At 46.3% G+C, this 14,756-nt stretch overlaps 1 protein-coding gene across 2 annotated transcripts in view; it reads right to left on the reverse strand.

The window, feature by feature from the left end:
* Positions 1-1,073: 1,073 nt before the first annotated feature.
* Positions 1,074-14,756, reverse strand: part of LOC133109375 (carboxy-terminal domain RNA polymerase II polypeptide A small phosphatase 2-like) — a 28,521-nt gene continuing 14,838 nt past the window's right edge. The window contains exons 2-8 of one of the 2 annotated variants that reach the window (XM_061218691.1): positions 13,765-13,916; positions 12,327-12,365; positions 10,098-10,199; positions 9,375-9,431; positions 7,792-7,884; positions 6,658-6,843; positions 1,074-5,924 (exon numbers count right to left, since the gene is read on the reverse strand). In XM_061218691.1, the coding sequence (XP_061074675.1) occupies positions 5,799-5,924; positions 6,658-6,843; positions 7,792-7,884; positions 9,375-9,431; positions 10,098-10,199; positions 12,327-12,365; positions 13,765-13,916 (755 nt within the window). In that variant the 3' untranslated portion in view covers positions 1,074-5,798. The remainder of the gene's footprint in view (positions 5,925-6,657; positions 6,844-7,791; positions 7,885-9,374; positions 9,432-10,097; positions 10,200-12,326; positions 12,366-13,764; positions 13,917-14,756) is intronic. The other variant, XM_061218692.1, reaches the window with a different exon arrangement.

Raw genomic sequence — 14,756 nt, forward strand, 5'->3', positions numbered from 1 at the left:
ACCGCACTTCCTGCCGTCAGAGGCACTGGTTGAGCTGTGGAACCGCACTTCCTGCCGTCAGAGGCACTGTTTGAGCTGTGGAACCGCACTTCCTGCCGTCAGAGGCACTGGTTGAGCTGTGGAACCGCACTTCCTGCCGTCAGAGGCACTGGTTGAGCTGTGGAACTCTGCAACCGTTCACCACAGAACGCAGGCGTGGTCATGTGATCGCGGACCAGGCAACACACATTCGCAATCGTCAACCCTCCCTGTTGACCTTCTGTCCCGAATCAATCAAATAATCAATCATTGCATCATCCCATTTCCCAATCACGCTCTCATTTTCCGTTTAACAGTAGGTCTTTTCCAGAGGAAATAAAAACATGGAAATGTATTATTACTAAAAGTTATTTGAAACTACAGCCTGGTAAATATCAGGATGCCAAATACAAACAGCATTTTCTTTGACTATTGGGACAGGGACAGAAGCTGAAAGTCAGTAGCAGTCAGTTGGCCATTTTCACATTTCATTTCATTTCTCTGATGATTCCCATTGAAAAACAGAAAAATATGTCCCTACAGATGGAGTTCCATTATGAGACCAGCAGAAAATCAATTTTATGACATTTTGTAATGACTTATATATAGGTTACTAAACTAAAGCCATTATATTATCAGGACAGAGTACTGAAAATATTTGTACAGTAACCCACAGCATTATTAAACATGTATTTTTGTTGGCACACCTATGTATTAAGAACATAATAAACACTGTTGACTAAGGCCTTTCAGACCATCTCGGCTTGCTGTTTATTAATTTCACACCCTACATCCTTTCGCCTCGATGTGTATTGTTTATTGTTTATTAAAATGAAACTAGACTGCACTTCTATAGCAACTGCTTGTAGGTAATATGTAATAAAGTAAATATCCACATTTGAATATTATCTTAGCCGATGCAAATCTGCGTGGCAGTGCCATGCGGTGGAGCCGAAGAGCTCACTGCGCAGCTGACGTGAGGGAGGGTCAAAGGTCAAAGGACTGAGAGACGGGCCGCAGCGTAGAGCTGAAATCACACAGGCAAACACACGCTCTTCTGCATAATCGCCGTTTATTTCATGGGTTGAACCTTTTTTCAGCACGTTTGGTACGCCTTACAAAAGCTCAAAAATACAACTCTTCGGCATCATTTCAAGTCTTTTTGAACAGCTCAACCCTAATACAGTTTTTAGAATCGCGACGAAAGTGGGAAGGAAATTAAAACACAACCTTTTTGGCTTTTGCATACATATTTCAGAGTATATGCACATTTTTTTTTTTGCTTAAACTTGGCACAACTGAACACCGTAGCACCCGAAATAAATGATATCAAGACTATCAAAGTACACTTCAAGAAATACTTGTTTTTCTCCAATGTGCTTAAGGAACCTCTGACTGAATTTTATCAAATGTAGTCTGCCAAGCACTTATTTGCCATTCCAAATAATCTGTGACCCGCGTCTCATTAGAAAAACATAGAAACACTCAATAACAGCGGCCATAACCGTGACAACACTGGCAGACATGTTGGCTCAACATGGAAGGAACAAGATGCTGTGGTGCCTCAATTCCTCAATGACTGCAGCTTTCTGCACTAAGCTGTTTAACCCTAGAACAGCTGTACCCATCATTAAAACTACTGCAATTCTACAATATTTGGGGGGTATCAAATTCTCACCATTTAAGAATAAAAAGTGCATTCAATTGGTAGCCACAACAAAACGGAGAGGGAGATGAATACTGAGGATCCCATTTCCCCTCAAAATGATATTCCCTAACAGCAAAGTGATTTTGTTTTGTTGTTTGTTTTGATTTCATGATATTACATTTCAGGCCGTTACCAGGGACACCGGAAAGCCAGGCACTCGTATTAAGTAATCCCAGTTCCTCACAGATCGCATAACATTTTCACAATTTTTAACTATGCCGTTACACTTCTGGAGGAATTACACTGGCTTTCCCTCTCTGAGGGTTAGTGTAAACGCAACATTAGCTTCATGTTTTTGTTTTCGACAAGACAACCTGCATTATCACACTACCTTATTTTATGACTCCAGAGAAATAACACGATGGAAAATGTGAGCAAATGTGTTTCTTCAAATTAAATTTTCATGAAAGTAATGTTCAGTATGAAATGAAAGATAAACGTGTAAAATATCTTCTGCAGTGGAATTTACTGAAGAAATTGAATAGAAATATTGGCTACGGTGCCTGACTGGGATCTGGAAGGTTGGTGGTTCAAGCCCCTGTGTGGCCACAATAAGATCAGTTTCAAATTGGTCTAATCAACTGTCACGTTGGGTAAAAGTGTCTGCTAAATACTTGTAAAGATCAAAGTCAGCACTTTTAATTGGCATAGTTCTGCTTAATTTCCGCTGTTCACCTGAAGGGCCTTGGGATGGTTGTGACCTCTGAACCTGTAGTACCATGTGACAGGAAGGCACTATGGTGTGTGCAGGGAGCAGGTAGTGTACGACACCCCCAGCATGACCCTGCAGTCTAACCCAAAAAAACTGCACTCGACACCACACCGGATTCACTGGGACTTCATGTAATGTAATGTAATGACTTCACTCGCTACTTCTGCAAAAACTGTGCTTGGCAGAAAGTTAAAGGCACAAATTATCCAAAATAAACTGTATTCGCAAGTACATACTAGGGCAATTTTTCACTTCTTTATCTGTGCCAAGCGCACACTCCTACGCAGTTTGGAACTGGCCAGCACTGAGGAGTACAGTAATTTGCAGGAGGCCAAATACAATAAAGTTGAATATTGTTCATTTTGCATACACTTAAGAGAAACGGGTGGTTCTATTTTTTTCCCCCCCTGGTAGGAGTTATGCGTACCCCGTGAACGCTTTGGCCGGTGCAGGACTGCAGTGTCTGGAGGCCTCCCTCCAAGCCCCAGAGCCCCAGTGGTCCTCCGTGCGCCAGCACCAGTGAAAACACCTCAAATCGCTTTCGGATATTAAACGGGCAAAAGGCATACAACAAACTGGGAGTTTTGCAGTAACCACACCACCATTGGGCTGAGCTTTTTTTACTAAACGATTTGAAATGTGTGCACGTGAACACCCTTGTGAGAGGGCAGAGGAAATGGGACACACGGGCGCTCTCCGTCCCATCCTGCCGCTCAGAAAGCCTTCGCATAGGGGCGGGCGGACTAGCCCACCGATCGGGAGGCTCCGAGATACGGCCGGTTTCTAGGTGTGATTTCAACAAAGAACATTGCAGCATTTAGTGAGCAGGGGATGGTGACCTTACATGGCAGTGTTATGCGATACGGCCTTAACCATCTGCTTTGCCTCCACTGGAAACATCATCTGTGGGGTCAGGTCTGTGAGGGTGTAAAGTTGCATACGGAAATGGCATACATACATGTATAGAATATCTTTTTTGCATGAAACCTTTGGCAACAGAATTTTTGCACACTGCAAAACTACATTATTGCTCCGGAGAGGTACAGTCACGGGAAACACTGCTGTCGACAAAAAAAATAAAGCAAAAAAAACATAAAATTGAGAAAGAAATGAGAGGCAGAAAGGGCTTTAATTTTGTTGCAGTTTGAATCGCTTGGTCCCCCAGTGAGGATGTTGAGCAGCTTTGGTAAACGCCGGTCTGTATTCACATCTGGAATTATTACACAGCAGATACCCTCCACCAAGTCCCGCTACCGAGAAGAAACAAGGTAAAAACGCTCTTTTGATGAGTGACAGATCAAAATGATTGACAGAAAGAGGCATGTACAAAATCAACGAGAACCCCTCCAATCAAGGATACACAGAGTATGATGTCATGGAGCCAGCGAATAGCGAACGGGCCACTGTGGCAGTGATCCAACCGCTGCCTGGCACTCGCATTGCAAAAAAATAAAACAAAACATGGAAACGAAACAAAAGTAAACTCCTTAGTCCGCATAATTTCATTTCCTTACATCAAGAGAAAAAAGACAGGTACACAGTCTGAAATGTTTCTTTTTTTTTCTTTTCTTTTTTTGCACTCCTTTTTGCACTCAGTCAAAAGTTTGAGTAAAAAAAACAAACGAAAAAAAAACAACCTCAGGCACTTTATTGGCATTTTTGAAATATGTAGGTGCTTTTCACTTGGCAAATGAGCAAAAAAAAAAAGAACAAAACCCAAACAGGACTTTACCCTTTCGTAGCTGATGGCTGTCAAGGGGAGGGTATTTTTCTACTTGGATAGGCCCCATAAATCAAGGAGACAGTTTTTGGCCAAAGTCTTGTCCCCCAATTAATGAAAATGTATTTCATGTCGCTGTATGTAAGTGCATTTAATGAAGCACTTTCTGGAGTCTTTAGAACATCTCCAGGACAAAGAGACTTTCTTCACAGCACATAAACCACTGTAGGCCTTAAAAATGCGCACCTCCCAAAAACAAGTTTAAACACCATTAAAGACCCTGGCAGCACCCTGGCAGCACGTGCTTCTCTTGCTTAACAACACAAGTGGAAACGATCTTACAAGAGGGGTTTAAAAAAAAGAAAAAAGAAAAAAAGAAAAGAAAAGAAAGTATTTATGTATTATAGTAACCACACAGTTCAGTTTTACTTAATGAACAGAACAGTAGGGATAGGGGCTACCACACCCCAGTCTCCAAACAAGCTAATAATGACACTGAACAAGGTGAAGCAGGCGATGGTGAACACACGGCGAACGTGTCCCTCCTGCACAAGCCCACAGAATCGGGCTCGTCTGGTTAACTACGTTCTCAAAAAGGCAAAAGAAAGTGACATTCCACAGGACACTTAGGGAAGGAAAGACCGTGAAAACGAGTGAATTTGACTGAATTGCATAGAGCGAGCCGGGCCCAGTCGGGTAAATGTCTGCCCTAATACTGCGTGTTCAACCCTTGAATTGATTGCCATGGTGTCGCGTGACCGCTGATGGTAATTCCCTGACTTGTGCGGAAGGTTCCGGTACAGAGGCTTTCTGTATGGCTGTTTTTCCTCATACTGCTTATCAACACATTTATACAGCTAGTTCTCGCTTAACATTTAAAAAAGACATTTAAAAATTGAATATAAAACCCAACTACTGAAAAACAACAACCATTACTTTTTAAAGGAACAAAAAGCTTTCAGTTTACTGGTATTTAATTATTTATCAAAAGGCACAGTGATGGACAGCAAAGGGGTACTAGGACCCCCGATTTCTGTGTCAGGTCATGCTGGTTTCTGATTGGGAAGAAAGACCCCTGGATTTTGCTTTTACGTGGAGTTTCCTTGAGATGATTTGAAGGTGAACCTATACGCAAAAAGAAGTACCTTTCCGAAAACAGCCATTTTGTTTCAAAGGCATCCACTTTAAAAACCAAACGGTACTTTGGGTTGCACCACCTCTACGACACCTTAAGAAGGCCCACGGTAACGCCTGTGCTTAGGTAGTCACGATAGGGCAATGTGTGGGAGTCCCACTGGCAACGGAGCTGTAGGCAGAGTCTCGCTTTTGGAGGAGATAATGCTTTGTAGAGTCCTGTGCAAGTTCGAAAGTAGTAAAATGGGGAAGAAAAATACTCAATTTGTGGCATATTTATGAAGAAGACTCCAGACTGCAGCCTGTTCAGCATTGGTCCAAAATCCAATTCTACAGTATTTCCAGACCAGGGGGGGGGGTCGTGGCACAGACTCGACTGAGGAGAGAGACTACAGAGTCAAAGGGGGGGTGAAACACTGTCGGTGTGCTCCAGCAGAGTTTGGTTTTATGGCGTGGGGGTCTGGTCTGGTTGTGGAAGAGAGCGGTCGGAGGTCGGGGGTGAGAGGTCAGGGGGTCCGCAGCTGCTGTAGTTTGGCATAGACGTTCTCCGCCTCACTCAGCTCCTCGAAGACCGGCAGGAGGGTGAGCAGCTCGGTGTCCTCCAGGTCGTCGAACCAGGACACCACAGGCACCTGGAGGCACAACCCAAAAAACCCAAACCTTTTAAACTCCATTTCTCCCCAGTTCGGAAAACCCAATCCCAACACAAGATCCCTTCACCAGGCTGTGCTCTACCGATCTCAGAGAGTGCAGACGAACTTAGTGCGCCCTCTAAAGCGTACACATATCATCATCACCGAGGATATTCGGCCATTTTCAGTTTATTTGGGGGGGGGGGGGGGGGGGGGAACGACGACACACACACAGAAGGCTCCAGACAGAAATGGGACCACCGCACAGGCAGTGTGATGGTGGGGTCTATAGCCACCGTTTGCATTCCTGTTGAGCCCATGGGTAAACTAGCACTTCGTCCTGCATCATCTCAGAGAAACACATGGAATGTGGTTTGAGGATGAGTCAGCTGGTTGTACTCACGCTGTGCCTTACAAAATGACTTGGTTAGGACATTTAAGGCGAGAGGGTACGGGATTCAGAGAGAGGGTATGGGACTCACAGCGTTTTTGGGGTTATGAGATGTAGGGTTAGGGCTTAGGGGTAAGGAGACACACAGCATTCTCTGGGTGGAAGATGCAGGGTCAGGGGTAAGGGGTTAGGGGTCAGGGGTGAGGACACTCACAGCGTTTTCGGGGTGGAAGATGTAGGGCTAGGGGTAAGGGGTCATTAATGTAATATAATGAGACTCACAGCGTTTTCGGGGTGGAAGATGTAGGGTTAGGGTCAGGGGTCAGGGGTGAGGACACTCACAGCGTTTTCGGGGTGGAAGATGTAGGAGGCGGGCGAGTTGTCCAGGATGAGTGTGCGGTGCAGCTCCCGGCCCAGCCGGCTCAGGTCCTTGACGTAGCAGCCCTGGTGGAACACGCACGACTCGCGGAAGAGCCGCGCCCGAAACACGCCGCCGCGGTCCAGCAGGTCCGTCACCGGGTCTGCGTACTGCGGGAGCGTTACTCACAGGGCCAGGGATGCTGGGTAAAACTACAGCAGCACCATAAGGGTTTGCCAAACTGACTCTACCAGCTAAACTTTCACTGTGGTGACAAACACTAGCACATGGCAGAGACGTCTTGTGCTCATAACTGAGAGGATTAAGGAGGGGTAGGAATGGCATTATGGCCAGTTGTCACGCTAACGCAGGATCCTGTATTTTCTACACAGGAAAAAGAGAAAAAATGTAGGAAAAAAAAATACGCTGCTTTCTATATACACAGATACTGTTTTTCTTTCTTTAAAAAAAATAAAAATAAAAAAAAAATTCTCTTTTAAAGATTACAATGGGAATGACCCAGACATGAACCATGACTTTGAACCAGACTTTGAGCCAGTTGTCCTTTGGTGTCGGACATTCGTGTTGCACATAACACTTACACAGCCATTGGTAGCAAAGCCAAGGAAAAAGCACTTGATGTGAGTGATTATGTTATGATTTTGAGTTGTCATATTATGGCGAAAAATAGTTATTTTTATCAGAGCAACACGAGTGAACTAGCGCCCTGCATTCCGAAGATGCAGCATTCCACGGGCAAGCGTGACAACTGGGAGCAGGCCTACGGGAAATGGAACGGGTCAGCTAAAGCTAAAGGTCAGAGGTCAGTCACAGAGAGGTGAAGAGAGCACACGAGGCAGCAGTTTAATTCATCATGTGAGACCTGAATCAGGGACAACATGATCTCAGCCTGCAGAATTGCTGCACAAATGTTTAATTAAGACAAGACATAAAGAGGAATATGGTCCAAAAACCACAAGAACTTCCTGCGTAAAAGACAAAATTGGAACGGAAGCAAAACTAAGCACACAAACATCGCCGAGTGAGATGTCTCTTGTGACCCCGCCCCCGCAGTGCGCACAGTCAGCTGGGTAATGTAGTCCTTGGGGAGCCCCTACCTTGGCGAGACTGGCGGTGAAGAGGATGCACTCGAACATCTCCCCCATCCGCTGGAGGAACTCGTCCACGTGCGGCCTCTTCAGGACGTACACCTGAAACGCAGAGCGGTTTCCCATCAGCCCCGGGGGCGCGGGAGAGACGGACAAACGGGATGAAGCGGTCTGAAGCGTGAGGTCCGTCCGTCTGTCCGTCCGTCTGTGCGCCGTCGTTGCCGTGGGCCGCCTCCCGAAACAAGTAATCGCGAATAGGCCGAGCTGGTGGAAACCAGCCTATCCTGGATTACTTGAACCAGGCGGAGGCCAGATGAGGGCGTCCTGAGGGCAGGGCAATGGAGATCCAGGATGGAGGACGCATTTTGGTTCCCACAGAAACCCCACTAAGTATACACAACACCCACCCCCCCCCCCCTTCCATATTAAATCCTCTGAACCCTAGAGGAAATATCCCTTTACAGCATCTTCATTGGTCAATGAAATGAAAACAATAAGACAGGCAAGACCTGCAGGCTGTTACAGGCGGAACATCTAGCGCATTCCACGTGGTCCTGCGCCCCCCTCTGTGCGCTCATTTTTCGTTTCCAACCACAACTGCCGTTCCAGAATTATAACAAGCTGTCCATTTTCCTTAATCAGGAGCTTTCCGTGTTTTGAAGGATTGTTTACCCTCTTAAACCACATCGTGTCAGAATTCGCAACGCGTGCCAGGAAAAACAAATATGCCACTCGCATTGTGCTGTACTGCAAGTGTTTTAATCCAATATTTAACTGACCATATTAAAGACAAAAATCGGGCTTCTAATTGGAGAAAGTGTGGACACATTGGGGGTGGAAGATGTAAAGAACCATTCGGTATATTAAAAGCAATTGATACGCCAAAAACCTGCATCCTGCTAGTAGGTTTAAGGGTATAATAATGAAAGAACACGGTCAACCACCTGAATCGAGGACGACATTTGCTGCAACAAAAGCCAACGTACACAGGGTCCCCCCCCCTCAGATTCCCAGTGATGGCTGGCTTTAGCGGGTTCAGACCAGAGCGCTAACCGCTAACTGCTAACGTCAAGCTTTCCCACAGCGAGACAGGTCTGTCCACTGCGCTCATTACGCCACGACTCCAGGAGGGAAAACGTCTACCGGGGCGGGGCCGCAGGGCACTTTCTAAAGCTCACTCAACATATCGAGCCGCAGCCCGTTCAGTCAACATCTGAGCGCTGGGACGCCATTATAGTACACACGGAAGGCACCCAGTCCTGCGGGAGTGCTTTTCACATCCGTCCTGCAGGGGGCGCAGGTCGGCCAGCACTCCTGTTTAAAGGGCCGCTTTTGAGGGTTCGGCGATTAACTCTGGCTGCCGGTCGAACGCTTCGGCTGAGAAATTCAATAGATAAAAGACTTTTTCAAATCCAGATCCCGCAGTGACCTGTCAAAGCTAAGACTCAAACACATAAAAAAAACCCCCAAAAAAAACGTCCCTCGTTGAACCCTTAAGTCCCTAATAACATTCAAATCCTTATCACGAATACACAAAAGCCAATGTGTTTAGGCAGAGGAGTGGATTTGCCTGCTGCTGGCCTTAATCTTACCTGGTGTGTCGTGCCCTCAATCTCCACAGGAACGATGAAGTCCGCATTACTGATGGGCTGCAGGAGACAGACAGACTTTATATCACTCTCCCAGAATAACAGGGCGAACATATTCGCTCTTCAGTTTCCCCACAACACGCGGGCGGACGGAAAAAGGACGGACTGTGAAACCGTCATTTCCAAAGTTGTTAGCAGGGAGCGAATACGACTCAGCCTAACATTCTGCTCAATAACGTTCAAAAGCTAAAGTTAACCCTGTTTAGTTCTGCTCAGCTGTTCACACTACGTGTAGCTCTACCGCAACAGACCGACTGCATTCACATGCACCTATAAACACCTGCGGCTATAAGCGAGGGTAACATATTGCATGGCATCTGTAAATGGTAAACGGTTGGCATTTATACAGCACCTTTATCCACCTTTATCCAAAGCGCTGTACAATTGATGCTTCTCAGTCACCCATTCACACACTCACACACTAACGGCGATTGGCCGGCATGCAAGGCGCCGACCAGCTCATCAGGAGCATTAAGACGTTAGGTGTCTTGCTCACGGACACTTCGACACACCCAGGGTGGGATCAAACCCGCAACCCTTCCGACTGCCAGACGACTGCTCTTTCTGCCTGAGCCAGTGTCGCCCATTTGTGCGGCGGAAACACTCGTATTTGGGTCGCTGTTACGTATGAAAACGGAGCGGGTGAGTCAGGGGAGGAGGGGGTACCTTGAAGGAGCTGTGCACCAGAGTCTCGTCCAGGTCGATCACCACGCAGACCTTGCCCTGGTCCTGGGGCGTCACCTCGGGCAGCAGGCAGGTCCCGGGGATCTGTGGAAGGGGAGAGGAGGGGGGCAACCGTCACCCATCGGCCTCCACACCCACGAGTCACCCCCCTCCTGCTCTGCCACTAGGGGGTGCTACCGCTTGGTCGGCATAAACACGCCTCAAAAGGGTATCAAGGCCAGTCAGCATTGCACAGAGCACCCTGATACGCCATTAGCTGCCATACAAAACAAATAAAATAACATTTTATGAGCAGAAGTACCAACTACTAACTCTGTCTTATATCAGCAACATGGCCTTAAAAAAATCAGTAAAGCTCAAATAATTTGTTTTTAATGGTATATTATTACGCCTATTTGAATCAGGTGACATTGAAATGTGTCCTTTTTCTGAATGCAACAAAGTTCTCATGAAGCCCACTACAGGAGTGGAAACGGTTTACCTCAGAACTGAAATAGCCTTACACATTCAAACCAATCAAAAGTCTGAACAGTGGGCTGCAATGAACTTCAGAAGCCAATCAGAAACTGGCATGAGATGACCACCATGTCACAATTTATATCAAAACAAATTGGTATATTCCGGTTTATACAATTTTCAAGAGCAAGCATGCCTTTTTATCTTGTGGTTTAATAAACACATTAACTTGAAGGAAAAAACCGCAGTTTAAAATGGCACTAACCACAATTGGAAATGCATAGTCTAAAAATGAAATTTCCTCTAAAACACTGAAAAGTGATTTACTTCCCATTTTATAATTACTTGTTTGTGGTTACCATGACACCATGGAGCACGCACCTTCTAAAAGGTCTCCCCATGAGAACTCTACAGTGTAAACACTCATGCGCTACAGTCATTGATGCAGTTCTTTCATAATTACAAACCGCATTTAAGCTAGTGTGAGGCGACCACAGGGCGAATCCTTCGCCTCAGCGCTCGGCTCGTGCATGTATTCGAGGACAAACCCGGGCGCTAGACAGAACCCAGCAGTGAACGCTGAGGAGTCCCGCCGCTTGGATGGCTGCAGCCAAGTCGCTGCTCAGCGTTTGCACTCTGAACAGTGCGATGCACACAAGACCGGCGTGTGACTCCACACTCATCTCCGCGGTGACACACGGTGCCATTCTGTTTCCTACCACGCCGTTAAGTGACGCTCCTGGACTGACAGCATGCGCTGAAGAAAAGCCTGTTTGAGCCAGTATCCGCGCCAGTCTTCCACTGGTGTTTTAATGGTGATACGCCGCTCCATGTAGTACAGTGTGAAACTACATTACCAGCATTAACATGGTAATGCTTTGAGGGCAAACATTATGAAAACTCCCTGGTGGGTTGAGTGTGGTCTGGGTGAGTTGTAGTGGCTGTTAATCAGGTTGTATTCCGGTTGTAGCTCAGCAAGGAGTGGACTGTCCGGTTAAATTGCAGGTTGTACCGGGTATAACGATGAACCTGTGGGTACTTTAGTCGTAGTTACAGTATGAACTGGTGGGCAGCGTTTTTGTTTTTGGCTATTATATCAGTGTGTGGGTGAGCTGAAACAGATCGTGCATATTCATGTTGTCTTCAGTTCTAAAATGTTGAGCACACCTGCATCTCGTCTCTTGTATCATTTGAGAATTTCAATTCCAACTGTTTACTGCATTCAATGTATATATATTTATTTTTTTGTCAGACTCTCGCCATTGATCTGCACTACACGGAAAAGCAGGTTTTTATTCTCTCCAGTTCTGACGGACATGTTGTTCTGCTATCACCTGGACCATTTACCCGCTTGGTCTTCCTTCAATGTTTGTCAATCTACTGCGGGTCTTTCTCTTACGCAGTCACACACATTTTTCTCACTCGCTCTACCTCGTGAACCTTTGCAAAGGGGAATATTCCTGTTAAAACAGACTCCGGTGCGTTTAAAAAAATTCCCTCCAAGCTAATTAAAGGCACTGGCATGCAGCCGAAGAACAAGCATTTCAGCGCGAGTTACATAACAGCACGTAGGAGACGCGGGGCAGCAGGGCTTGTGCGCTGTGCGTTTCAGTGTGTGTGTGTGTGTGTGTGTATGTGTGTGCGTCTACACACTTTTGTGCCCTTTTAAGGACAAAACAGTTTCTGCAGAGATACTATACAACACATTCGTGGGCCCCGTGACCCTTGGAGAAAGTGATATTGTCCATTACGTACTTGATGAAACTGGTAGCGAAGAGTTTGAAGGAGATCAGACTAAACAAAGAGATAAAAAACAAACACAAAAAACAGTTAACTCTATTCTATGACCCCCCCCACCCCACACACACCCACACAGCTAGCTTACACAGCAGCACAAAGCACAAACACAGTTCCAACACAAACACAGAACAGGACACAGGACACAGGAGACAACGCTTAACAGCAGATACTAGCCGTATGCTACACGCTAACACGGTTGATGAAATGGTGTGCAGATGTTGTGTGACCTGGAAAATACTCCTCATTGATTTTCTAATGTGAGGGGTGTTAAGACATGGAGTCCTATGGGCCGGTAACACTGTTGTGTTGCCAGAACAAGCCACTGTAAGCTCTTAAAAAAACAAATCACAGTGCATCTGAAGCGGGTTTCAAAATGGCAGCAACAATTTTCACAAAGCACACAGAACATAAAATTTTTTTTTCGAAAATGTCACACACCCAATCACTGACTACTGATCGGATGAGAAAAATATTGCTTGCGTTACGTACTGCTGGATATCAATAGTGCCATTTTCATCAATGTGCGTCTTAACTGTGTGAGCTGCGTTCTTTGTGCACTGGGGATGAATGTACTGCTAATTTAATGTAACCATATAAAAGTGCACCAGATATATCTGTAGTAATGCAGAAGAACAAAGGATATCAGATAATGGAGAATAGAACAGTCACTATGCTGAGTGTGAGGGAAACTACTGTGTGCTAACTGGGAACCAATAAAAGTCACATACTGTATGTGTGTTTATGTATGAATGTGTGGGTGCATGTACTGAGAAACAGTGCTTCTTTGGTTTGGCTCTTTTCTGCTTGCACTGTGAACAATGGTAGAAAAGGGAGAGGTGGGAAATCTAGGAACAATCATACTGCTCACTAAGAAATTAAATGCATAAAAACATCCAAATTATATCTAAATATTACATTAAAAAGGAGGAGAAACATCAAAGGGGATTATAGTACAAACATTAATAAAAAGTAATAAATGATGTTTTTAATATAAAATTTTTCTTTCATCTGAGCATGAGTATCAGGCATCTCCACTGAGGATCAGGAAAAACAGAAATCAGCCAATCACAAATGAGAGTGGAGTCATGTGACTTGAGAGGGCCTGTTCCATGTTGGAGACGGACAGCACATTAGACTCACTGGAGGACATTTTAACAAAAGGCCTCTCTCTCTCGCTCTCTCTCTCTCTCCCCTGATTCAACTCCCAGCCTGTGAAAACTGAAGTAAAAGTACTAAATAAATCTACAAAACACAAGTGCGGTCTCAGGGAGCAGGACGGTGGTCTGAGAAGGAGCTGGCAGCTGCTTTCCCTGGGCTCAAAACACATCACCTCACCGGGCACAAAATGGAGAGGGGGCTCGTAGCCAATCCCGGCAGCGCAACGATGCGTTACCTTGGCAACCGTCCCATTGTCCTCGGGCTGCAGCAGAGTATCCTGGGCAGGGGGCGGAGTCTGAGGGGCATCCTGTGCTCGGAGGCAACAGAAAAGCGCTTTGAAGATCGTCCGGCTCCGAGGCTTCTGGGGGGAAGATTTGATCACCTGACCTGAGAGAGGGAGGGAGGGAGGGAGGGAAAGAGAGCGAGAGAGGTTGTGAACAATGAGTCCTGACCTCTCCTCCGTACTTTCCAAAGCGCCCCTAGACCCCTCAAAACCTCACCTTTAGATCTCCCCTCTTAATCAGTGCACGCATACTCAGAGACATGGCTGAGATTCAGAAACCCAAAACCGTCCCATTTCCCTTCGAGAGCGAGGAGAGGGGGGTGTGGCTCACACGGAGAGAAAGAACGAGAGAGGAGAGGGGGTGTGGCTCAGAGAGAGAGAGAGAGAGAGAGAGAGAGGAGAGGGGGCGAGTGTGTGGCTCACAGACAGAGGGGGCCATTAACTGCGCAGGAAGCACAGTGACCATACACAGCACACCGCCTGCAGGCAGGAAGCACTCACACTCACACTCACACTCACACTCACACTCACACTCACACTCACACTCACACTCACACTCACACTCACACTCACACACACACACACTCACACACACACTCACACACACACACACTCACACACTCACACACTCACACACTCACACACTCACACACTCACACACACACACACACACACACACACACACACACACACACACACACACACGTGTCCGGCGTGACGTGCGCCGACACCCTCGAGCTGAGGCCTCCTGCACACAGCGGCCGTCTCAGGAGAAACGGCCCTTCCCCTGCGGCAGCCATTACGCCAGGCCCTGCTTCAGTGACGCCCTAATGAAGCCTAATCAGCACACTGCATCCCAGCACAAACAGCTTAAACACACAGCCAGTTTAAGGGCAGCCGATAACAGAGCCGCTCAGTATCCAAGTCTTTTATTAAACACTAAA

Source organism: Conger conger, chromosome 14, assembly GCF_963514075.1.
Source record: "Conger conger chromosome 14, fConCon1.1, whole genome shotgun sequence".
In the NCBI taxonomy this organism is placed as follows: domain Eukaryota; kingdom Metazoa; phylum Chordata; class Actinopteri; order Anguilliformes; family Congridae; genus Conger; species Conger conger.